The following is a 25,953-nucleotide window of genomic DNA, read 5'->3' as shown; positions in this document are numbered from 1 at the left end:
ACGATTGCGAAGGTCGTCAGTGATCATGGATGGCCTCACAGTTCTCTCTTCATCATGAACATCATGTCGACCTTTGCCACATTTTGACGATTCATTACATTCCCATACACAGTCACAATTTCTCGGTGGATCTCCGATGGATGCTTTCCTTGTGCCTTGTGCCTGCAAAAACCCGATCACTGTTACTGCCAATGTTGCCAACTTTGGTACACATTTTTCCCCTAACGTGCAAATGTGTTTGTATCTTTACTTTCCAGACAAGCCTCGTACATGGACGTAGATCTAAGAGGGCATTTAAGGGTTAGACGTGAACCTCGTCCATTCATTAGACCTGCTGACTGTTCTCAAGGTTCAAGCCATGTGACCAAAGGATGCTCATTCTGATTGGCACCACAAAGTATGAAAATCAACAGTCTTACAGATCTGTGGAACTGCTTTTGTTGGTGTCAGCTATGTATGACGATATTAAATTTTCGCTGCTACTGATTAAGTACCAATATAAAATTCGAAGAACCTGAATGTTTCATTGACCCCCCCCCCCCTCCCCTTAATAAATGTGTGTTTTGAGGTAACTGCAGTGCAAAAGAAGTTGCAGATTTAGAAATTAACTTTTTTAAAAAGCAGGGCATGAAGATTATCAATAAAAAGTATAACAAAATTGCAAAATTTTGCACTAAATTATAAGATATTTATAGATGTATCGGATCGGTAATTTTACCGATAAACCGATGCGCCAATATCAGTCAATACCGATTAATCTGTCCCATCCATAATGAATTCTCTGTGCCAGCTTACCAGCAAAATACTTGGCGACTTGCGTTATTTCAATGTGTTTCATGTGATATAGTTTCTTTGGTTTTCTGTGTTCAAACATGTGCATAGAAGTATTGTAAGTGAACTCCTGTTCCGTTCTTGTTGAAAGTATGATAATTTCAGGTCCTTTGCACAGTATTGAATATAGTGTTCATAAATCATTTTACAGGAAAGTACCATTTGTCACGAGTCGGATTTGAACAACTAAACACTGATACTTAAATTACTAGTGTCATCTCATCACTGTACCTGATCTGGTCCGTCGGCTGGGTTGCGTCGGTGCCGTGTCGTCCGTTGGTGATGTGTTCTTCGGGCACTGCTCAACCTTCGCACGAACACACTTCACGAGTCGAACCACTAAACCCAACCACTCGCCTTGCTCGCTCTCTTCAGACTCCCACATTAGCTTTAGCGAACTTTTTCTGATAGCTTAGCAGGTACTGATGTAAAATTGGAAATGTTTCATGAAGAACTTCAATGGTTTATTCACCTCCACGATTAGTACATGAATAAAGGTAGTACTACATCATGTCAATTTCATAGAGTTTCATTTTTCAAATAGTATTCAGAAATTAATTTTTCTCATAGTGTTGGTACAAAATTTAAGAAAATTATACATTTTGATATTGTATGTGTATTTTCATTTAGTGCCATGTAGCAGTTGTGAGTCTCAGAAAAATATTGGGTCAGTATTCCAATTGATACTTTCTTGATACATTGTTGTTAGCTCAGTAAACAGCATTTATTTCACAAATCCAATAATACTGAATTAATGCTACATATTTCTCTTTTTAAAACCTGGCACATAAGTTTTCACTAAATTGTAGGCTGTGTATAAAATGATTGGATTCATTAACCTTTTGCCGCCCAAGGCCTTTTTCACAGGTAAGCCTCTATTGCCCGAGCCGATTTTGAGTAAAATGCAGAGTTTCAATTAAATGAGTGTAGATCGGAGGCTAATTACCCTAGAGAGATGAGTGATATACCATTGTACGCGAAATGAACCAAAGATTCAGACTATTTGAAATTTTTGAAAATTCGGCGTATATGTGGCGGGTGAGAGGGGGCTAACTCTCAAAATTCCAAAATTTCACAAAAAAAAATTTGGTTCCCCCACCCTCCCCCCAAGAAAAAAGTACATGACAGTGTCGACATGCACATGGAAATGATCGCTGACATGTAAGGAACACAAAAATATTTGCATTATTATCATATGACCAACGTAACTTGAGTTGTACCCCCAAAAGGAATGGTCGGCACGCCACTGATTCAAGCTTCAAAATGCAGCGGTACCTTGAAATGACTATAGCTCAGAAACTAAATGCCCTAGAGATATGAAAGATATACCGTTGTACGCAGAATGAATCACAGATTCAGACGATATATAATTTATGCACATTCGGTGTACATATGGAGGGGGAAGGGGGGGAAATCCGCTCAAAAATATTTTTCTTTAAAAAATGGTGTTCCCCCCCACCCCGGAAAAAAATGTCAAAATGCACAAAATGCAACATTTATGCAAATTTGGTGTATATATGGAGAGGGAAGGGAGAAAAACCCAAAAATTATTTTAAAAAATTGTCACTTCACCCAAAAAATGTCCTCGCACTTGGGCACAAAACGACACCTACGCACAACATTCACGGACGAAAAGCTAGAACGTAGTGACAAATGAGCACCAATTCGTACAGCTGCTTGAAATTCTATTCTTAGACAATGCTGGGTAACCCCTGTTGCCACTTGTAGACACTTGTGCTAAAAAAAAACAAAGGTTTCCTTCAGCGTGCTTCGAAATTCCATTCTCACAACGCAGATTCAACAACCAGTCTCCTGCCTCCCCCTCCCCCCACCCCCTCACCTAAAACTTTCATTTTGACGTCGGATACTGATAAGCAAGCCTCCTTCGAAAGCACTTAGCAGGAGGGAGTGAAAAGCATTGCTTTAGAACAACAAAGCCGGTCTTCCTTTCTCGGCAAAAAATTGACCTTGAAAAGAGACGCAAAAGAGCAGTCCCTTTTCGCGCCTTTTCCCACCTTTCCCCGCCTTTCCCCCTCCATTTTCATGAAAACAAAAAAAATGCAAAAAAACATTTTTGTTAAACAAATGTGTTAGGAACAATATAAAAAAATAAAATCGAAATTCTAGCCAAAAATAGAAAAGTTATAACGTAAAAACTACGACCTTGACACAGCGTCTCGATCGAGATGCTTGGTTCCGTGAGGGTTACTTTTGGGTATCTCGTTCGAGACGCTTGGGCACCAAAAGGTTAAATTATTAGCAATCCCACAAATCCATTGAGGAACTAATATGTTAATGTCAGCCAATTCCAATAGGTACATCTTAATGTTCTGCTCCCACACTTATTTTCAGGTCAGAGGGAGTCAAGACCAGCTGCTAGAATTCAACATGAGAATAAAGCACAGAAAAATGGTATGTGTTTGCATGTTTTGTTCATTATTCTTGTGTATACATGTTACCAGGTTCACTGTTTTAAATATGTGAAAAGCTTAGTCAATAGCTTGGTATACATCATTTAACCTTTAGCTGTCAGAGCCTTGCACATGAGTAAACCTTCACCATTTTTTTTTTTCAGTAGGTACTTTTGAATCTTGCTGTGAAGTACAATAAAATCACAGCTCTATAACTAATTGTCAAAGAGATGAGTTTTTTCTTCTTCCTTAAACAAGGCATAATGTATAAATTTCATCTCTGCTAAAAGCCCTTTCATTCAAAAAAAAATAGAAGAAGAAAAGAAAAATGCTAACACCCACTTTAGACGAAAGCATTTTCCTAAGCATTTTTCTTAACATTTATGCCATGACCAAAATGCTACTGTGTAAAGTGACATTTCAGATGCCATGGCTTATTTCATTTCATTTCTCAAGGATAGGATCCGTCCTATTTCCGTAGCATTTTTTGTAGCATAACCAATCAGAAGTGACCTCTAGATCACGAGCGCAGTTTTAATGGCGGCCGCGTGAGATGTAAACAACGTATCACTTCACATTTTTGGAACAGGATAATTATTCAACCGAGAGGAATTACGCTTCATATTAAATGGTTTTAGGTAGAGAAGCATGGCACTGATTAAATATATACTTTACAATGTTTACTGTGCACGTATGGAATAATATTTTAGTTTTTTTCAATTGTAAACACCGCGCACTCACCATATATGGTGTAACTCGACGTGCCGTTCATGCTGTATATGTTATACATTGTAATCGCAAAAGCTAGCCGAAATGTTACATGAAATGCTTGCATGGAAAGTACTATCTGCTATAAGATTTTTGGAAACTTTTACATAGCATTCATGCTAGCAAAAATGCTAAAGGAAATGCTTTCGTCTAAAACCGGCCTTAGTAACATTTTGGTCATTTTTGAGTTACAAGGTAAAATGTGCCATCTTCTGAAATTTGTAATGAAAACATGAAAACAATTTATCTACAATTGTTCTTGTATGTATGCATTGTAGAATTATTTCTCTCGTAGTCTACGATTATTAGAAGCATAAAAACACATTTTTTCGTTGTGACATTTCAGGAGAACACATGCTCCCTTCATCAGACATTTATTTTTAGTTTTATTAAAGATACAGTTATAACAATGGTTAAAAATGTTTTAACAAAAAAGAATCAGTTATACAATGGATGTTGTCAATGTTACATTGTTGTAATATAGTAACTTAACTGTAAAACAAGCCGTCTGTTTTATTTTTATTTCAGAAAAAATGGTACTTACGTTTTATGAGTATGTTATTTACAAATTGACGTTTCGAGAATCTACTGTTGTATTTGCGCCTGTTGATATACATGTTATATGCAGTGACATAGTGAGAACATGCATGGTTTAATGTTGGAAAAAAATTGCACATTATACATGAGTAAATATGGTATATTCTTAGAAATGAGTAATGAAATTACGTGAATATCACAATGGTTGTGATGGAGTTAGTGATGGAGTATAATTTTTTCTCTAATTGAAGGTTCAAAAGTCCAGGAGGTCAAAAGATCAAGCCGTGTACGGAAGAAACCTGCTAGGTTGCGTGGTTTTGAGGTACCTAATATTGATCGTAACTCTCAGCAAAATTCGACAGAAGCAAGAAGTGCAAGGACAACCAATTCTGAAAATAATGTAAGTCTAAATGTAATATATTCTTGGTAGCAAGTTCTAGAATGTGTAGGGTTAATTTTTAAATTTTTTATAAGTATCATCGGTAAAGTATCCATATTATTAGGGATGGGCCGATATGAAATTTTGGCCGATACCGAAACAGTACCGATATAAAATTTACTGATACCGATAACCGATATTCTACCAATCCGATATAAAATTAGAAATGGTCCTTGAAGACCCTGACATTTTCATTGATGTCCGTAATAAATGTGTGTTTCGAGCTGATTGCAATGCAAAAGTAGTTGAATATTTAGACATTTACTTTTTCAGAAAGTAGGGCATGGAGATTATCCATAAAAATTACAACAAAATGGCAGAATTTTGCACTAAATTATAAGATATTTATTGATATATCGGATCGGTAAAATAATCGGTAATTTTACCGATAAACCGATACAACGATATGCCTATATCGACCGATACCGATAGAAGTAAAAAAAAAAAAAAGTAAAGTGCTCCCCTGTGCATAGCACCACGCCATGAAGGCGTATAGGGGGTGTGGGGGTAACGCCCCACACTTTCTTGATCCGGTCGTGAGTGGGGGTGATGTGATCAGCATCACGCCCCTGACCGCCTTTACCCCCCAGGGTTTCCCCCAGGTACCCATGTTATTCGACGCTGGGTGGGCGCCGGGGCCGCTTTCACCGTTAGAAAAGTTCCCGGATTTGAACCGGCCGGGGATCGAACCCGGGACCTTTAGCATGGTAGTCATACCGATAGAGTACCGATTAATCGGTCCCATCCCTACATATTATTATAGGTCTCAACCTATACCTATACCGATGCAGGTGCTTGTACCAATTGTCATCAATACCAATAACACTTTTTTTTTTAAAATTGTAACAATTGGCATTAACAAAATGGTTAACATTGATTCAATTACATTGTCAGCACATATTCATCAATTATTTAACCTGCGATCGGTCGCTGGTGAGTGCCGCACTCACTTTAAATTTTAATGAAGTGCCATTTTAACAGTATTTAAAATATTGGCCTGTGGTGCTTTCTAGCTGCCTTAGAGTTTCACGAGCGACCTGATCACATTTTTATGAGATGATGTAAACGGCATTATTAGAGAGACCATTGTTGTGGAAATAGAGTTGTCAGAGTGAGTGCATAGCTCACACGCAACCGATTACGTTATATATTTATTTATTTACATTTGTGCATTATTTAATCAATAGGTCCATCCTGTTTCTAGTGAGTTTTGGTACCTATATGTTCTTGTCGTGCTAATAGAAAATTCGAAAAGTATCGCAGTGATATTATATCATATCAGATTTCTGGAGATCAGATGGATTTACCTCAGAGGAACATGCCCTTTTTGTTAACGCTGAGACTTGTTGGCTTCAACGATGTGTACTATGCAGTTTGATAACAAATAAACATTTTGAAACAAAAATGTAATGAATTAGAAGGATTATAATAAACAGATCATTTCAAGTACAAAAAATAAATTTTAAAAAAATAAATGGTGAAATATGCCTCAAAAGCAAGGGTGAGCGTGACCGATCCCGGGTTAATATCATGAATAAGTTATTGTAGATCCACATATTTATGGTGAGTAAGAGAACAATATCAAGTATCGAAGATAAGATCAGTATTTTGGCACAAAAACATGGCATATTTTGGATCATAAGTAGGGGCAAGCATATTTCGTTTTTGACGAAAAAACTAAATTTGAAAAAACACATTGTAGCGTTAATTTTTCATGTTTTTGAAAGGTGTCAGATGCATTTTGTGACCATGTTTTGTCACGAAATAATGCGAAATGAACTGCAAAAAGCGAAATTAAACACGAAATTCAGGGTTTATTCACCGACGTGACACCTTCAGAGGTCTGAATTACCTTATTTACGCGTGTATAGTGCGCGTGCGTGTATAATGCGCACCCTGGTTTTTGATGGGTAAAAGTGACAAGAAATTATATCTCATATATAATGCACAGAACAATCCAGTTTCAAGAAATGGCTTTCTTAGTTGTAGGTTGTAAAGCTGTTGCTATGCTGATCAAGAGTGAATGACGTCATACCTATTCAATTGCTCATTCCTTCTTTTTCAAAATATATACTTTTTCTTTCCGTGACAAATGTAACATTTATACGAGGCACATTCAGGACCTTCCAAATAGCAGTTAGCAGCACAAGATTTCTTCCATTACGGAATTTACACACTCCATGTATGTCATATTATTTGGCCAGTAATACATTTTAATTTTTATTATCTTTTTCCTTATGTTTTCTTTCATCCAAAGTACTATAAAATTCAGAACGTTTCTTCAGGTTTTGATGAACTTATTTCAGACACATTTCACATTAGTGTCGTTATCTTGTATGGAATACTGTTTCCATATTCAGAAACTGCAGGATTCAAGCTTTACAATGATATATAACATGATAGGGTTCCGTAAACATGAAAAATGAATGCAAGTGTCCCAAAATCATGGAATGACCCTGTACGGTTTCATGTTGGGTGTCTGAATTATTCCGTGCATAATGTGCACCACAGTTTTTGGGGGCAAAAATTTTGGAAAAAGGTGTGCATTATACATGAGTAAATACGGTATCCTGAGAGTTATGCAATTTCCAGAAAATTGATTAATTGTGCTGTTAATATTGGAGAAGCAAAAATGGACTCCTTTACACATAAATAAACTTAATACTCTGATAACTACATAAATGTGCTATTAGAAGTAAAATGTTAATTCTGTGGAATAAATGTAGTTTTTAAATCAAATTTAGGATTATATTCACAATTTTAAAACCAATATGTCTTTTTATATACCACTTTTTATCCAATTGTTCACCACTATAACACCGATATTTTATTTTATTTACTGCTTTTGAACCCGAAATTGACTCCGTTTTTGTACCGAAATTTTGCTTTTTTATTTACCAAAAATATGTGCCTCTAATCATAAGCGGTATATAAAATGCCATTTTGGTGTTGAAAGTGACTGTATAACCTTAAATTTGATTTAAAACTACACTTATTATAGAAAATTTCCCCTTGAAATAGTAGTACATTTATGTACTTATCAGAGTATTACGTTTATTCCTGTGTAAAGGAGTCCATTTTGTGCTTCTCAAGTATTTGCAGCCGGCCCCTGTGGCAGCGTGGTTGTAGTGCAGGAGGCCTTAGAAAGATCGCTTCGCGGGCTTACAGCAGACGACAATATGGGGGTGTGTCTGCGAGAACCAATCAGGTCCGCGAATGAGCGAGCCCGGTTGCCACAGCTAGCTCCCTGCACCCTTATGGAAGGGTGAATGACCTCTGCCTCTTGCCACCTCGGCCTGTTTGTTCGGCTGAGGAGCAGACGACACGAGAGTATCGGCAATAGTGTGCGAGCGACGTCTGCTGTTAGCCTGCGAAATGCTCTTTCTAAGGCCTCCTGCACTATAGCACATCGTGCTGCGACACCAGGGGTCCCGGGTTCGAATCCTGGCCTGGGCATTGATGTTTATGAGTGTCCATTCATCAATTTCATCATATCATCACTCATCCCCATCTTCGCAAATTAGCCAAAAGTGGCATGGGAAGCAAAGTAAAATAAAGCAAATCAATCAATCAAATATTTGCAGCAGAATTAATCAATTTTCTGTGAATTGCTTAAATCACAGGATAATTCAGACTTCAGAAAGTGTCATGTCTGTAAACAAACTATAAATTTTGGGTTTATTTTGCTTTTTGCAGTTCATTTTGCATCATTTCATGACATCACATGGTAGGAAATTGAACCTCACATCTTTCAGAAACATGAAGAAACAAAGATTTTACAGCATGTTGTTTCACGAAATATGCATACCTCCAAAACCCGACCGACAAAAGAATAAACTTCACGAAACCCAGACTTTTTGCCTCCAGTTGTAGAAGCTTCAAGGAGGGGAAACTGCTATTGCTACATGCCTGATTTCTGTGCAGTCCTACAAGACACCTTTTCCTGTCAACATGCACCCTTCGTTCACATTTCACGGAGAGGCAGCGAATCGGAGACCTATTCGTTTGCAAGACGGCAGCAACCATTAGGCTTCGCTGTGCTTGACCTTGCTGAGGGTGCCACCTGTTTCGAAAATTACTCGAAACATAAAGTTTGTCAAAACAGAATACCATGAGAATTTCCCCTCATCATGGCAACTGGGCCAAGCTGATTGGTTCAGCAAGTCATGTTACCTTCTCTGGCTTTCTACGGATAAAGGCAAAACTAGAATTTTGAAGTTTGTTCATTTGCCGAGCAGGCTTTGAAGCCCGCATCACGCGGAACTGGATTTCCAGTAGGAATGTCCTAGTTGGCACTGGACTGGCTACCCATTTGCTAGTTTTCGCCTCATAGCATACTTGTTACTGTACTTGTCGATAGACTTTTGTTCCCATAAGACATTGCGCAGAGCAGAAAACCTGTAAAGATGGTTGAGCAATTTGAAGAATGTTGTAGGAGAATTACTGCTTTGTGCTTTTATTAAAGAAGAAAAGTATGGACTAGAGATTGGCTCGATGAACTCTGGTATGCATATTCATACATGAGATTTGCAGGATTCATTCACAAAATCAAACATTTAGTACACTTATAATAATAAGGATTTTATTTTCGGCTAATCGTATTTGCCACATACACATCTCATCACTTTGCATAAATACCTAAATATTAATGAACTAAATACGATGCACTTCACGTCATCTACTTTTTTTTAATCGAGAAACTAACAAAAACCGCCAACACTCTGAAACCACAGACAAAAACTCTCCTTTGCAAACACAGATTATCTTCACATGGCGAAACTTTGCTCTGATTGGCTGTTCCACAGAATCTAGGAAAGCCAGTAACAATTAGAACATGGCCTATTTCTCAAAACCAGTCAAGCAGCGAGCGAGGCAGCCATCACTTCCAGTCAGGTAGCCAGTTCAGCACCAACTAACTGCATATCCAGTTCTGTGTGATTCAGCCTTTAGTTATATCCTGTTTCCCATATCACAGAATGATAAATTGCTTTTTTAGAAGTATTTAAAGTGTTTTATTTTTAAAGCATTTTAGAAGTGTTTTTTTTTCCCTTTGCTTTAGCTCCCGGTTAAAAGGCATCCTGTTGTCATGGACGGAAAACTCGTTGGCTTTACGAACTCCCGTGTAAGTGATAAGAGAGTAAGTATTAATCCATATGTGTAGTTCTTATTTTCTTTATTTGTGTGATGTTTCAGCATGCACACATATGTGATTTTGTTAAGAGCAAAGAACGAATTAAACAGTGTATTAGAAATTACAAACCAATCAAGGTTGGAACAATAGATTGAGAAAACCTAGTGAATAATGGATGCTGTAAAGTTAATTCAATGGAATTAATTAAATTGAAATTACTTTTTTAAAATTTTCCTGTCATGTATTATTATATTAGACTATTTGGAAGGTCAGACTTAATTTTAACTGAATTAGATAATCGAGGTATCCCAATGGAGGCACATATTGGTCCGGGTCCCACTTTAAATTGTAGGTCCAGTCCCAATTAGCATATCTATGCATAAAATTGGACTTAAGGCAAAACTCAAATCAAATTAAATTAGATTTATGTTGAGAACAAAGGTTTCCTTAGCTTTGGCTCAAATTGGGATCTCTTTTAATGAAACAGACTTGAATCTTCCAAGATTCTTTAACCCCTTCCCTGTGTAATTCTCTGTCAAAATGCTTTCCCACTCTGTGTATTTTTTTTCTGAGTTTGCGTAGTAATATTTTTAAGTAGCTACTGCTTCAGCACAATTCATCCGAGTATCATGGTTCATACTTCTTTCTCTTCAGAATAGAACAGGCTTTCAAATGGTACCACGCACATGTGTACATCATGTATGAGGAAAGGGAAATTGGGGATAATTCGGGAAATTTCCCTTCAAAAAATCCCTTTTGGTAACTTTGGGGCCCTCTGGACCGGCCCTGGATATAGGTACCGGACTGTAATCTACCTTGAAAAATACTATGGTCTATACGTAGTGTGTCCGCCAAGTTTCATTGCAATATATTTAATAGGTATGAGGGAAAAAATATTTTGCAATCCTGTTTGATAATACTATTAGATACCAGTGGTGACGATTGGGTTCCAAAACTGGGGGGGGGGGGGGGGGGCAAAAGTGGCAAAAAGTTGAGGGGCAACTGCCCCCCTCCCCCCTCTTAATCACCGCACTTTGTCAGCATAACACAAAAACAGATTACTTTCCTCTGAACTACTACTTCTTCTTCTTTGTCGGCACTGAAAATCGTCACTAAATAAAAGGTCCTTGTTTCTTCAATAGCAAAACATATGTTTCACCAACAAAAAACGTATTATTCCATTCAACACAAGTTACTTGAGTCAGAGATGTTCGCGGGCGTAATATTACACCCAACACAGAATAAGCTATAGTGACCAAGGGCGTAACATTACGCCGAACACAGGGAAGGGGTTAATACAATAATACATCTCAGGAAGAAATGGAAAAAAAAATTATTTAACAGCTAACCTCATTAAACTCATCAATCCAACTCTATTTTTGAGTGCCCATGGTTTAGTAGTGACATATATGTCAAAATATTGAACAAATAAAAAGTATAAATCACCAAAAGAAATATTCCTTACCATGTTGCTCACACAAGAGATCTGTGTATAAATTTCAGCTAATTGAAGCTTGACCAGGACTCGAACCTGGCTCTCTGGTACAGTGTACCATTGCTCAACCAACTTAGCCACCAAGCCAGTTCATGGCGAGTAGCGGCAGGAATTGTAAGTTCTTGGAATAACATGATCCAGTGCCGATGCTGGAAGGATTATAGCAGGCTATGCATAGGCTTACCATATCTTTTTGGGTCCAACCCAGGACATATTCGCGATCAACTCGTTACTGCTGAATTTCAGGTTGTTTTTTTTTACAAAAATAAATTGAAATTACTTAAAAGCCTTAACATTTTATTGGAACATTAAAGTATAAATACTACAAGAAAAAACATTAACATTATTTTCTAAAATCAATCAATTAATTTTCAAATGTTTAATTGAATAATACATTTTAGGAATGGGACCGATTAATCGGTAACATATCAGTATCGGCCAATATAGGTGTATCGGTGAAATTACCGATTATTTTACCAATCCGATATATCGATAAATGTGATACTTTAGTGCAAAATTCTGCCATTTTATTGTAATTTTTATGGATAATCTCCATGCCCTACTTTCTAAAAAAGTAAATTTCTTAATATGTAATTTCTTTTTCACTGCAGTCATCTTGAAACACAAGGAGGTCAATGAACCTTTCAGGTTCTTTAACACATTCGGGTCTGGCCTCATAATACAGCATTGTTACCTCTGGTCTGCGGTTTTTGGTTGTTTTTCAAAAAATCATAGAAAAAATATTTTTAATTTGTTTTTATTAAACCGCATATTTCTTAAAATCTACAAAACTTCCTCTTTTCAATGAACAAAAATTTGTTAAATTTTATTTTCATTTTCAGACGTTTTTTAATATTTTTTTCAGCAATGTTTTGTGAAGAAGAAAAAAGTACAACATTGTAACAAATGTTAATATAGAGATTTTAAGTTCGTAATCTGGAAATTTCAATAATTAACTACATAAACTATCAATACATCTTTTTAATCTTGCATAAGGATACTTCTTATGTGCACATAACAAAAAATAATTACAAATTACAAGTAATTATCTCTTGTATGAAAAAGTGGCTGCAGGACAGGACCAGACGATGTATCAGTTGGTTCTGCATCATCTGTAAAAATTAAAGAAATAAAGAAATAAACTAAATAAATAAAATACATTTTCATTTTACATACACTATACAAAATAATAAATGGAAAAACTAAAAATACATCAGTGCATGTAGGAGAATCAAGCAAGAGGCAAGATGAATAGACCCAAAAAAATTACCTCTTCTCACTTCATTCATAACATACTAGAGTTTGCAACACTGTTTATATTGTCAACAATAATTATTACGAATGTAACCTACCTTCCAAATCTTCAAATTCATCTGCATCATCAAATTCGTCGCTAACTTCAAACTCTGAGGCGGAATCCTCTATGCAGTCTGGATCTAACGACGCCATTCTAAACAATGCACAGTACATCAACCCGACAACAAACAGTCACAGGTGTGAGATAAAAATAGCACATGAGTCACCTAGCGGTAGGAATTTCAACACAGGGGCTTGAATGAACACGCGCATGAGACGAAGTACGAGCATAGCCCGTCGTTCAATCGGCAAAGCGATTGCATACCGCAGGACGGGCTATGCCCGTCGTTCGTCCACATTGACTTTAAGTGCACTGCGGGCTATGCCCGTCATGAGACCCCAATGTGTTAAGAACTATTTCTAATTTTATATCGGATCGGTAGAATATGTTATCGGTATCGGTACATTTTATATCGGTACTTTATCGGTATCGGCCAAAATTTCATATCGTCCCATCCCTAATACATTTTCTTATGTTTAAGAAACCTCTCAGTTCTAGGTAGCATTATCTGTTGGTTGACTCAGTTGCACTTTTCACTAGACATGACTTTTATCAGAAATGGCTTGTTTGTTTTAATAACATCGTAGAATTCAGAACATGAAAGTTCTGAATTAATTTTAACATTCAGCAGATGTTTAACAGTGGATACTAGAAGTCTACTGCTTTCTGCAGACCAAATATTCCCCATAATTGAAAATACTCTCTTAACTGGAACAGATGTTCAACAGAATTGCTCAGAAGTCGATATCTCGAAGAAAGAAAAGGTATAATCGATCCTTATAATCGATCGATCCTTGCCGGTCATAAATTCTGGTCGTGAATATTCAACACCGGTTTCATGTTCAGATTCTCAAAACCCCGGACAGCACTAGAAAAACAGGGCTGTCCGGGCTAATCCCGGCCGTGTGGTAAGCCTAGCTATGCATGAAATGAATGTCCAAATATCAAAGGTCTTGTACTAGGACAAATCCATTGCTGTCACCTGGTTACGTGCATTAAGCCAGTGGTTCCTAAAGTGTGCACCATGGTGCCCTGGGGTGCTGTGGCTGGCTTAAAGGGTGCCGTGAAATGTTCCAATATTTTCACTGAGAGTATTCTTACTTGTTAGTCTGCACATGGTTTTAGATATGATTATTCCAAACATATCCTTATTTTCCTGTAGTTTACAGTTATTACAAGCATAAGAAAACAGTTTTTCTTTGTGACATTTCAGGAGAACACACGCTCCCTTCATCAGACATTTATTTTCATTTTGACTAAAGATACAGTTATAACAATGGTTAGTAATTTTTTAAACATAAAGAATGCGTTATATAATGGATGTTGTCAATGTTACATTGTTGTATTATAGCAACTTAACTATGAAAAGAAGCAGTCTGTTTTATTTTTATTTCAGATTTTTTTAAAATTATGAATCCCAAATATCATCAGGTGATTCAAATTCATCTTTGTTTTCACAAAGTCTCTTGAAGTTTTCTGTTACATTAAAGCATTTGATTAAAAAGAGAAGGGTTTTAAAAAGATTAACGGGAAACACAGAGTTGAATGTCTGGGAAGCTTCATTAAATGAAACATAGATCCAGTATGGAGTTTTCTTTTTCAGAAATGGAGTAAGCCACCATCTTTAAAATTTAATGTAATAGAAAACATCAAGAGACTTTGTGAAAACAATGATGAATTTGAATTACCTGATGATATTTGGGATTCATAATTTTAAAAAAAAATCTGAAATAAAAATAAAACAGACTGCTTCTTTCTACAGTTAAGTTGCTACATTACAACAATGTAACATTGACAACATCCATTATATAATGGATTCTTTTTCTTTAAAAAATTGCTAACCATTGTTATAACTGTATCTTTAGTCAAAATGAAAATAAATGTCTGATGAAAGGAGTGTGTGTTCTTCTGAAATGTCACAAAGAAAAACTGTTTTCTTATGCTTGTAATAACCGTAAACTACAGGAAAATAATTCTATAATGCAAGCAATGTGTACATACAAGAAAAACTATTTAACATATCCTTATTTAGTACTTTTTACATATAACATGTTTCTGAATTTGAAATATGTGTTTATTTTTTAACTTAAGGCAAGCAACCTAAACGCACTAACTGAGCATTGCAAGTGTTAGATAAAATCTTCAAACATTAAGGGTACTGCAAAATGAAAGAGTGTGTGACATCAGCATTAAGCCATTTTTGCCACTGAAAATTCCCCTCAACTTAAATTTAGATGTCCTCTTCTAGGTAATTTGTACAATACATTACATAGCAGAATTGTATTGGTAAATGCGTAATGCTGATCATACTGTGCTGCTTAATAAGGTCATTGTTTTTTTTTTAAGGCTAAAACGAAAACTGGACACTTCATATTTTACATGTGATCTTTATGTTTTAGTTGTGGAAACCTGAATCGAACGGAACGAAGCAGAAACCTTCTCATTCAATTAACAGGAGACGTGAAGAACCGCCATCTGGTATAGAACGATATACAGTAATGCATATTTCTTCAAACTCGAAGTAAGTGCTTCCATTTAGTAGGAAAGGAAGGTCAGAAAAAAATGCTCTGAAACAGCGAATCAGCGATCAGTTGAATTTTCTTTGACTGTGTAACGAACCCGTCTCGTCACAATGACTGTGTAACGAACCCGTCTCGTCACAAATTGTACGAGTCGCACCTCTATTTTTATGACCTTTCTGAGAAATTGAGAGTTGTATAAATTTTAAAAAATGAGTTCCACCTCTATTTTGATAAACTTAGTTTAGGAATATACTTTTAAATAGGGAGAAACTAGTACCCACTTTTATCCGCGAAGCGGTTTTTTTTCTTTTTCGATTAATTTCAGTGGCCACTGCCACCATCCTCGTTGGAACTTTCTGCACAGCTTCGCGGATAAAAGTGAGTACTAGTTTCTCCGAATTTATATACTACCGCGTCTCTCTTTTCCCAATAATGAATATACTTTTATTAGTTTATTTCTTCTCCACCCATTTTCGCTACCATCGCAGACCCTATATAAAGGCAAAAGCTTGGCTGGCAAGTTAGTTAGACTCCGCTTGCAGGCGAGAGAAGGTGTGCTCCGCTAGTGCGAGAGACCAAGCGCCAGAAAGGGAGAAGGACTCCGCTTTCGGGCAAGAGGAGGTGTGCTGCGCTCCGGCGAGAGACCAAGCACCGCAAAGGAGACTCACTCCGCCCTATCCAGTGAGAGACCAAGAGTAGCAAGGGCTCCATCTTCGGATGAGAGAAGTTACGCTCAGTCTTAGGAGGAGAGAAGTGAACTTGCACTGCCAAGAACACACTCCACCCTCGGGTGAGAGAAGTGACTAATGAGCTTTCCTTTTTCTTCCCCCTTCCTCCAACCGTGAAGTAGAAACTTATGCTCTAATAGGAATATTATTTTAGGAGATACGAGGGACGTTCATTAAAGATTTCCCCTGAACCAGTTCCCATGGACGGAGATAAACGAAAATTAGTACAGACATTAGTCCTTCTCTACATAGGAACCACCAATGGCCACACACTTTTCCCATCGCTCTATGTACCCGTGGAGACCTTGTTTGTAGAAGTCTTATGGTGCGAGGTCTGAAGAGTATGGGGGATGAGGAAGGATTTCATATTCGCAGGACCATGCTTCTGTCTGGACAACATGCGAGATGTGAACTGGAGCGTTGTCTTGCAGGATGAGGTCAACATGCCACGCCTCTTGGTTTTGATGGCCTTCCGCAATTTCTGCAGCAGTGAAGCGTAGTATGTCCTGATATTTGTGGTACCCTTCGCCAGGAAATCAATCATAACGACTTCATGCTGGTCCCAAAAAACCATGAGCATCACTTTGCCTGCTGAGGGTTGGACACGGGCCTTGTTTGGTGGTGGTGAGTCAGCATGCTTCAATTCCTTCGACTGGGCCTTGGTCTCAGGGTGTTGGTCTGATGGACCCACGTTTCATCCTGGGTGATTAGTCTGTCAAAAAATTCCTCCTGGTTTTCCTGGCACATGTTCAAATTAGCCTGGGAGCACGTGACTCGTTCCTGCATTTGGAAAGGTGTGAGTAGCCGAGGAACCCATCAAGCAGACACCTTCCGCATGTGCAAATGATCATGGTTTATTTTTTTCCACAAACCCTACACTGATCTTGACATCTTCAGCTAGTTGGCGAACGGTTATGCGGCGATCCTCCAAGATGGCGGCTATCACTTGCCCAATGGTGTCTTCGTCAATGGCTGACTGGGGTCACCCGGGAATAGGGGCTGTTTCTACTGAAGTCCGACCACACTTGAACTGACGATGCCAGTGCTTCAGTATGTCATACAATGGGGCATTCTCTCCATAGGTCAGTTTCAGCTTCCTTTGGTGTGCGGCCTCTCAAGTAAAGAAACTTGATGACTGCTTGGTATTCCACTGGATCCATCACTACACCTTGTCTCAATTCAGTACTAGTAAGACAAAAACTAAGAGGAGTTCAGAATTGGGGGGGGGGGGGCAAGGAAGCAGAACCTGATCATCACGACTAGCTCGTCCTATTCTTTGATTTGGTAACCTTCTGTTGAGTTCCCTCCTGACATCTCGGTGCCAATGTGGGGGTGCCCCGTCCTGCTGGAAAATAAAAATTTTCCATGTCCTCTTCCAGCTGCGGGAAGAGCCATGTCTGCAGCATGTGAAGGTAGGAAAGTCCGTTTACAGTGTCCTCCTCGAAAAACATAGGGCCATACACCTTGTTACAGGTAACCGCACAAAACACGTTCACCTTGGGGGAATGACGGACGTGTTCTTCTTAACCATGGTGATTTTCCAAAGCCCAGATCCTCACATTTTGTTTGTTTACTTTCCCCGAAAGGTGGAAGGTAGCTTCATCACTGAAGACAACCGACTCAATGAAACCATCTCTTTCCATAAGGTTTTGCATAGCAACGCAGAACTCAAGTCTCTTATCTTTGTCAGTAGGTTTAAGTGCCTGCAACATTTGCAATCGGTAAGGGTGAAATTTCAAACGTTTTCGCAGAATCCTCCAAACTGTCGTCTGCTTCAAATTCAATTCTCTGCTTGCACGAACCGTTGATTTTTTGGGGCTTCTGATGAAAGTCGCACGCACCCGATCAACTGTTTCATCACTAACTCCTTGCCGGCCTGTTGATTTCCTCTTGCAGATACACCCACTGTCTTTAAATTGTCTATACCACTTCCGAATTGAGTGACCACTTGGTGGATCTAACACGAACTTCGTCCTAAAACTTCGTTGGACACAAATAACTGACTGTTGGACATGAAATTCCAAGACACAAAATGCTCTCCTGTCTTCGATTCCAGCCATCTTGATTTACTGTCACCCTAGCGACAGAGTGCGTAACTAAACATCAGCTTTGCCAGACACTAAAGCTTTTTGAGTTTTCTTTCATTTCAAATAATTTGCATGTCATTGTCACTAAATAAACGTGAGATATTAAACTTTGAAATCGGGAAGATCATTTAGAATAGCCCTGTATTTAATGAACGTCCCTCGTAGATTAGTAACAGGTTTAATATGCAAACGTTGGGTCCCTATGTATCAAGGTAAATTGAGAACGGACTAAGTTCATGCATTGTATTTCTGTGTCTAAAGTCCTTAATTTAAACTCATAACCTCTCTGTATTAGTCTAAGTTTTCTTTCTGAACTTTGTAGTTGAATAAAATTTTATATGTTAAAGTCAATCCTGTTTATCGCTCTGGTCAAGCCTTTGGCTACCTTTTTTTCTTTTTAACTGGCAACCCTGAGAGCAATTTTGAGTCTCATGACACCGCTGGAGGAAAAGGTTAGCATTATCGGTAAAACTTAAACTAATCCTGTCTGTGGAGGGCAACGACGACTCTTGCATACTGCTATGCAGATTGGACTGAATTATAGTAAACATTATGGAGTCTGTTTGAGAGAGGCCACACTAAGCCAACCTTGGTCCACGAGAAAGAACGTTACAACTGACTAAGGGTCCGGACAGGTGTTCTTGTGTTATCAGCCAGATTAAATTCGAGTTAGCTTCCAATGTTTCGAGCACATACGTTGATCTCATCTTCAGGGAATGTAAAAGTGGAGACCAATTAGATTAATATACATGACTATAATGTGGCGGAGCTTTGGCGCTGTCTTCCTATTGGCTTGCTCTGGATCCTGATGTTCTCATTTGCTGGTGTCTATTTTTTTTATGGAGGAGTGGGTTCCAGGCGTTACTGAGCTGGAGTCCCATGTCCCTGTTTGGGACGCACCATTGACCAGCGACGGACTGATCATCAGTGCAATATCTAGAGGCATGCAAATTTCGTTTTTGACAAAAACATGAAATATGAAATAACATGCCGAAATGTTCATTTTTCATGTTTCTGAAAGGTGCACTTTTCTACCCTGTTTTGTCACGAAATAATGCGAAATGAACTACAAAATGGGAAATTGACTCTTAAACACGAAATTTTCCGTTTATATACCGACGCGACACTTTCTGAAGTCTGGAATATCCTGCAAGTTATGCAATTTACGGAATATTGATTAATTCCGCTGTAAATATTTGAGAAGCAAAAATGGACCTCTTTACACAGGAATAAACTTAATACTCTGGTAACTACATAAATGTGCTATTAAAAAGGATAAGTTTATTTTGTGTAATAAGTGCAGTTTTTAAATCAAATTTAGGATTATATTCACAATTTTAAAACCAAAATGTCATTTTGTATAGCACTTTTGATGTGATTATTCACGGCTATAACACTGAAATTTTATTTTATTTACCACTTTTGAACCCGAAATCGACTGTTTTTGTACCGAAATTTTCCCTTTTTATTTACCAAAAATATGTGCCTTTAGCAATATCCAATTATTCCAACCAGAAAAGTCAGCATCACCGAGGGGCACAGGATTTTATTTGCTGACACCAAAATAATAGCCAAATGTGCCAGTTACTGGGACCGACGGGTAAAATAAGCCATACCCATTTCACGGGAAAGCACCAATCTCAACAGGGATATGGTACTCCAGCTCAGTAACGCCTGGAACCTACTCCTCCGTAAAAACAAGACACCAGCGAATGAGAACATCAGGATCCAGAGTGAGTCAATAGGAAGACAGTGCCCAAGCTCCGCTACATCATAGTCATATATATATATACAGGGAGGTTATTTCAGTCGTTCACCGCCAGAGTGACGGCCGTTCCGCGGACTCTTCATGCAACAGGTCCCGGCAAATTGCGTTCAGGAAGTCCGTAACAGAAACCGCTTGTTTTGTAATGTTTCCACTTTTCACAATTACAGTTACAATTACAATTGAAATAAGCACTTAACTTGTCGCAAGGATTGCAGAAAAAGGTGCCCTCGCAATTACAAATATTTCTGGCACCTTATTTCTGACATCTAATCTTAGATTAGTCATCGCTGCTTTATCCTCAGTTGTCGCGACAGCGCCTGCAGCTTATCGGGGGTTGGGTGAGTTGTCAGCCGCGAGAGGGCGCTTCATACTGCACGTGTCGGCAGTGATGCCAACCGTAGGGACATGTCCCTACGCATAGGGACTTTTCACTAAATTTCGCCCGCGTAGGAACGTAGGGACAGATTTTGCCAAATGAGGGAAAACGTAGGTACTTTTTTCAATCTTGGTAAATTACATTTTATGAATTAGTTTATCTGGATACTTTAGCGAGGAGGAGAAAAAAGAACTAACTAACAGATCTCCATCAGAATTTTGGAACATGTTATCGGTTACCAAAAACTTTCAAGGCAAGTTCCTTTTTGAAAACGTTTCCACTCTCGCGAAAATAGTGCTAACATTGCCGCATTCTAACGCGGAAACGGAAAGAATATTTTCAATGTTAAGTGATACAAAAACAAAAAAGGGAAATAAAATGGGACCAAAATTGTTAAAGAATGCAGGAAATACAGCATCACCAACCAACATCTATCTCTTCACAGCAGCAGCATGTATGACTTCAAATAACATAATCAACAGTAAACGACTCAACGTTATTCATTAGGGGTGTGCTGGATTCTTTACTTTAAAAAGTCGTTAATTCTCGACGTTTTCTGCCTTGTAAGTTTCTGGAACTTATCGAAAGTTGTAAGTTTTTATTCTAGAAATGCAAAAACAATCACTTAAAGTGAAAATGACTTGTAAAATTCGAGATTTCCAGTGCTTCGGGAAATTTCGAACATTTCCCGTCCAGAAAATTTTCCGACTTGGTCGGGAAATTGCAAATTTTTCAGTCCCGAATGTCGGGATTTAAAAAAATTACCGTCCCGATCCCGTCCCGACCCAAAAAATTCTGTCCAGCACACCCCTATTATTCATTAAGGCAAGAATTTACAATACCGGACCCTTCTGTAATTTCTATGCTACGTCTTATACTCACGAAATAATTATTCGTGATTATTTATCTCAAGTTAACATGTTGGGGTGAGGGGGAAAAAATGTTCATTAACGTGTAGAAGTTGTAAAATAAGCTTTTCAATTCTCGCAATGATTCTCCGTATACAAGTATGGTAGCCATATTTGTTGATATGAACAAATTAAAATTAGTTACGCTGTCTACAGCGTTGCCACACTGTTGATTTCATACTTGGAGAGCATGGATCGTGTAAGAATGGCGGAAGAGAACAGTAAAAAAGTTGTTAATGTTGTACAGATTGTTAGGTGGAGTGTGCAGGAGGATGGCTGTGGGCTAATTAATAAACTTATGGATTTCAGTATATTGCCCAAAGAACGTGCTTACATGTGACAGCGACAATCACGATGTAGAAGAACTGATTTGATTACAGGTAAATTTGGCAACAGTACATCAATCATAAAATTGCAGGATACGAAAATGGCGTCTTCGATGATGAACGTTTGCCGTTAAAGTGCTACGAAAATAATATTTTTTATCGGTTCGTAATCACAATTACCGCAAAACCATTCAGGAATAGCCCCACTGACCATTCTCGGTAAGTTTAGGTTAAGTTAGGTTAGGCAAACATAGTTAAAATTTGGGCTCGAAAAAAACATGCACGGGTAGCCCAACAAACCATTGACGGATAGCCCCACGAACCATTCAGGTACGGTTAGGTTAGGATAGGCAAACATAGTTAAAATTTGGGGTCGTAGTAATATCAGGTATGTATATTTCGTTTTTTAAGTATTGGAAACACAAAATCTTCCGGTAAATAATAAGCAATCGTGCCGATCGCGGACCACTCAATGTCACTTATTTTGCAATTTCTACACGTGACCCCCCAAATTTTAACTTCAAATTCGTGATTAGGAGGCCTCAATTAGTGAGTATGCGAAATATTACAAAAAATCGGGGAGAGGTCCTGTATTGTAAATTCGCTCCTTCATTAATTGTGGAAGCACCGAGCAGAAAGATTTGGTAAGTAAATGTGTATATTTTATCTTCTGTTTGCATGCTCATGAGGTGTTTTTTTTTTAGTCACTTTACTTGGCGTAGGGACATTTGGTCAGTTGTAGGGACATTTTGACTACGTCTGTAGGGACATTGCCGAAAAATGGTTAGCAACACTGTCGGCTACCAGACGTCAGTGTACATTCATGTTAACTTCTGTTCATTTATCAGTACGCGTGTTGCTTATACTGTGTTATTGTAATGTGCTTACTCGTGGCCAGTGCTTTATTGTGTGTTAATTGTTATTCATTCATTACTTATGTCGTTAAACAAATATAGTCTTGAACATAGAGTTTTTATGTACGATAATTACGTGAAAACGAATTCTTGCAGAAAAGTGGTCAGGGATTACGATAGACAGGATCTCTTGAACCTAAGAAACGTGTTGTATTGCTGTTGAAGGAAGTCATTTTCAACATCTCTTATAACACAGGAGGTTAGTGATCATCATTATTATTACTTTTAAATATCATTTTACGCTTTCGGTTTGCTTTATGCGCCGGGATGCTGTCTTCCCTTTCTGTCAACTGAGGATAAAGTAGCGATGTCTAATCTAAGATTAGATGTCAGAAATAAGGTGCCGGAAATATTTGTATTTGGGAGGACACCTTTTCCTGCATCCGTGCGACAAGGTACGTGCTTATTTCAATTGTAATTGTAACTGTAATTGTGAAAAGTGGAAACATTACAAAACAAGCGGTTTCTGTTACGGACTTCCTGAACGCAATTTGCCGGGACCTGTTGCATGAAGAGTCCGCGGAACGGCCGTCACGCTGGCGGTGAACGACTGAAATAACCTCCCTGTATATATAACCTTACTTTGGTCTCAATTTTTACATTCCCCGAAGATGAGAGCAATGTATGCCCTCGAAATGTTGAAAGCTAACTCCAATTTAACCTGGCTTGTAATCCGAGAACACCTGTTCAAATCATGCCGCCAGAAAGCTACCTACAATTCCGAACGACTAAGGGTCATTTTTGAGCCACAAGGCACCGAACGCTCTTGGTGGGATGTAAAAAATGAGCATCGGATACACACCACATGTTGCCAAACGTACTGTAAAGTGAGATAATTCTGCGACAACGATAATGTGAGCACCAGAAATCAACGGGGGTTAAGGTACAACTGGTCCTGCAAAATAAAATTTCCGGAACGACCATCCACAGGTCGGTATGCGACTGGCAAAAAGAGAAGTACGCTTGACAACGTTCCTTCGGGAACTGAGTTTGCTGACACCCATCGAGCCACATTCCCCCAAAGACGATTGGGGGACAGAGAGAGCCAGAAATAACCATAAAAGTCAGCTGCCACCTGGAAATACAACCAGTATAATCTTAACAAATATTTTATTATTGCTAATTTAATAATAAATCAACGAACAATACAAACTTATTGTTATCGATTTTTGTGTATGTGGCCTCGCTCAAAGATTTAAAAACATTAAGATTTTTCATTAGTTATTTTACTTTTTAAGTAGGCCTGAACTGATACTACTTTGAACCCGTACCGATTCCCACCGATACCGATGCTTGAAAATGGTAACAATTATAAGTCGTTCCAAATATTGATAAACTGCTTGCCTTACAAATTAATTTCCGAAATTCAATCCCAAATTTTGGAATTTTCTAAATCCAGTTTCTTTGTTCCATATTGTATGCTCGTTACTAAGAATATATATACGAGGCATATTTTTTAAGTAAGTACAGTTTTGATATGTACAAAATACAAGTAAACTTTTTGTAACAATTTTTTTGTTACATGAAAGACCACACTTGTATATACTTTTCCACATAATTGCCACCAATATTAAGGCACTTATCATATCGAACAACAAGCTTTTGTATTCCGTCGTCACAGAAGTTTGCCGCCTGAGTTGACAGCCACTGCAACACGGCCGTTTTGAGGCTATCGTCGTCATCGTGGCGCTGACCTCCGAGATGCTTCTTCAGTTGCAGCAACACGTGGTAGTCACTGGGTGCTAGATCGGGGCTGTATGGAGGATGATCAAATTGTTTTCAGCCAAATGATGCGATGAGATCTTGACAAGAAAAGTCAAGGTGCTACCTAAACGTTTGCTTTTGTGTGCCTCAGTTAACATATTTGGTACCCATCATGAGCACAATTTTCGATAGTTTAAGCGTTCGGTAACAATTTCATAGATAACACTTCTTGAAACTTCAGGGAACTCCTCTGATAACGAAGAAATCGTGAAGCGTCTGTTCTCTTTCACTTTTTCGTCGACTTTCTGCACCAAATCGACAGTGATCACTGAGGGTCGCCCACTCCGTTCCTCGTCATGAACATTCTTTCGGCCATCTTTGAAAGCTCTTACCTATTTGCGTACCATTCCATCACTCATAATGTTTTGTCCGTACACTTCACAAATCTGACGGTGAATTTCAACTGCTTTCACGCCTTTAGCACTAAGAAACCGAATAACAGCGCATATTTCACAGTCGGCGGGATTCTCAATCGGTGGAGGCACTTTAAATATGCAAAAGCAAATGTATACACGATCGATTGTTGCCGCAGTGGCGTCTGTGGCTTGCCAACAGATGTAGGTACACAGTGTGCATGCACGGGACACCGACCGCAGTGCTGCAGCGGCGGAATTTCAGAACGGTACTTACTTTAAAAATACGCCTCGTGTATTTTACTTGAAATATAGCTAACAAGATAGAATACATATAAAACTTATGTTTTATTATCCACAGTTAATGTGGTTACACACATATGCATTAAAAACTATAATTTTTCATGAACATATTTTTACATAACATACTGCCTCTAAATATTGTATATATCTAATGAAAGTTTAAACAATTTAGTTCACTCACTTATAAACATAAAGTATGGATATACATTTTGTCCATTGAGAAGGCAAATGTTGCATCTCCAAATTGTAAACAAATTGACATATTTTGGTTGAGGTCTGTTTAGGATGCATTTTTTTCATTTCTGCAATCGTCTGATGCCTACATACAACCAATATTGATATAATGAGAGTCGTTTTGGTGCATGTGCAGAATTTTGAAACAGCCAATGAAACCTTGCTGCAATTTCCTCAACCAACCACAAGCATCATCCAAGTATGATATAAACCACTTGCATTTTAACCTCAGTCACTTGTGGGATATGCTTAGCAATGGTAAAGGTCTTCGGTTCTTACTTTTGTTGTTAACAGACAAAAATAGTACTTGAATTGAAGTAGTTAATTGATTTCCAAAAATATGAATGAATTTTACTTTGCTACCAAATGACAAATTTATGGTGAAATTGTTTCATCTCCGTCTCGCTTCCAGAATGCAATGTTCTATCTGAAATTTCAATAATTTATTACAGCGTATATACCTAACCAAACAAGTACTTATTTTTAGAGAGGCTTCAATATATCAGCCTTTGGAATGGCACAAACTTTCAGCACAATCATGACAAAGGTCCAATAAATATATCATGTCGAACTTTAAAGGACTCTCCCGAAGAAATAAAAAATTGGACATAGAACATTTACATTCTCAGTGGACGATTTGTATATAATGAGCAAATTTTATTAGCTCAAGTATACTTAGTCTAATGAAGGCTACACATTTT

At 38.0% G+C, this 25,953-nt stretch overlaps 1 protein-coding gene across 4 annotated transcripts in view; it reads left to right on the top strand.

Annotated features, from left to right (window-relative positions):
* LOC145981853 (uncharacterized) overlaps positions 1–25,953 on the top strand; it is a 79,587-nt gene that overhangs the window by 11,152 nt on the left and 42,482 nt on the right. For all 4 annotated transcript variants that reach the window (XM_083115304.1, XM_083115303.1, XM_083115301.1 and 1 more), the window contains exons 4-7: positions 3,184–3,243; positions 4,799–4,947; positions 10,046–10,123; positions 15,369–15,490. In XM_083115304.1, coding sequence (XP_082971430.1) covers positions 3,184–3,243; positions 4,799–4,947; positions 10,046–10,123; positions 15,369–15,490 — 409 coding nt within the window. The remainder of the gene's footprint in view (positions 1–3,183; positions 3,244–4,798; positions 4,948–10,045; positions 10,124–15,368; positions 15,491–25,953) is intronic.

This window comes from Lepisma saccharinum, chromosome 30, assembly GCF_977018435.1.
Source record: "Lepisma saccharinum chromosome 30, izLepSacc3.1, whole genome shotgun sequence".
Classification (NCBI taxonomy): domain Eukaryota; kingdom Metazoa; phylum Arthropoda; class Insecta; order Zygentoma; family Lepismatidae; genus Lepisma; species Lepisma saccharinum.
This window is presented reverse-complemented; position numbering and strand designations above follow the sequence as displayed.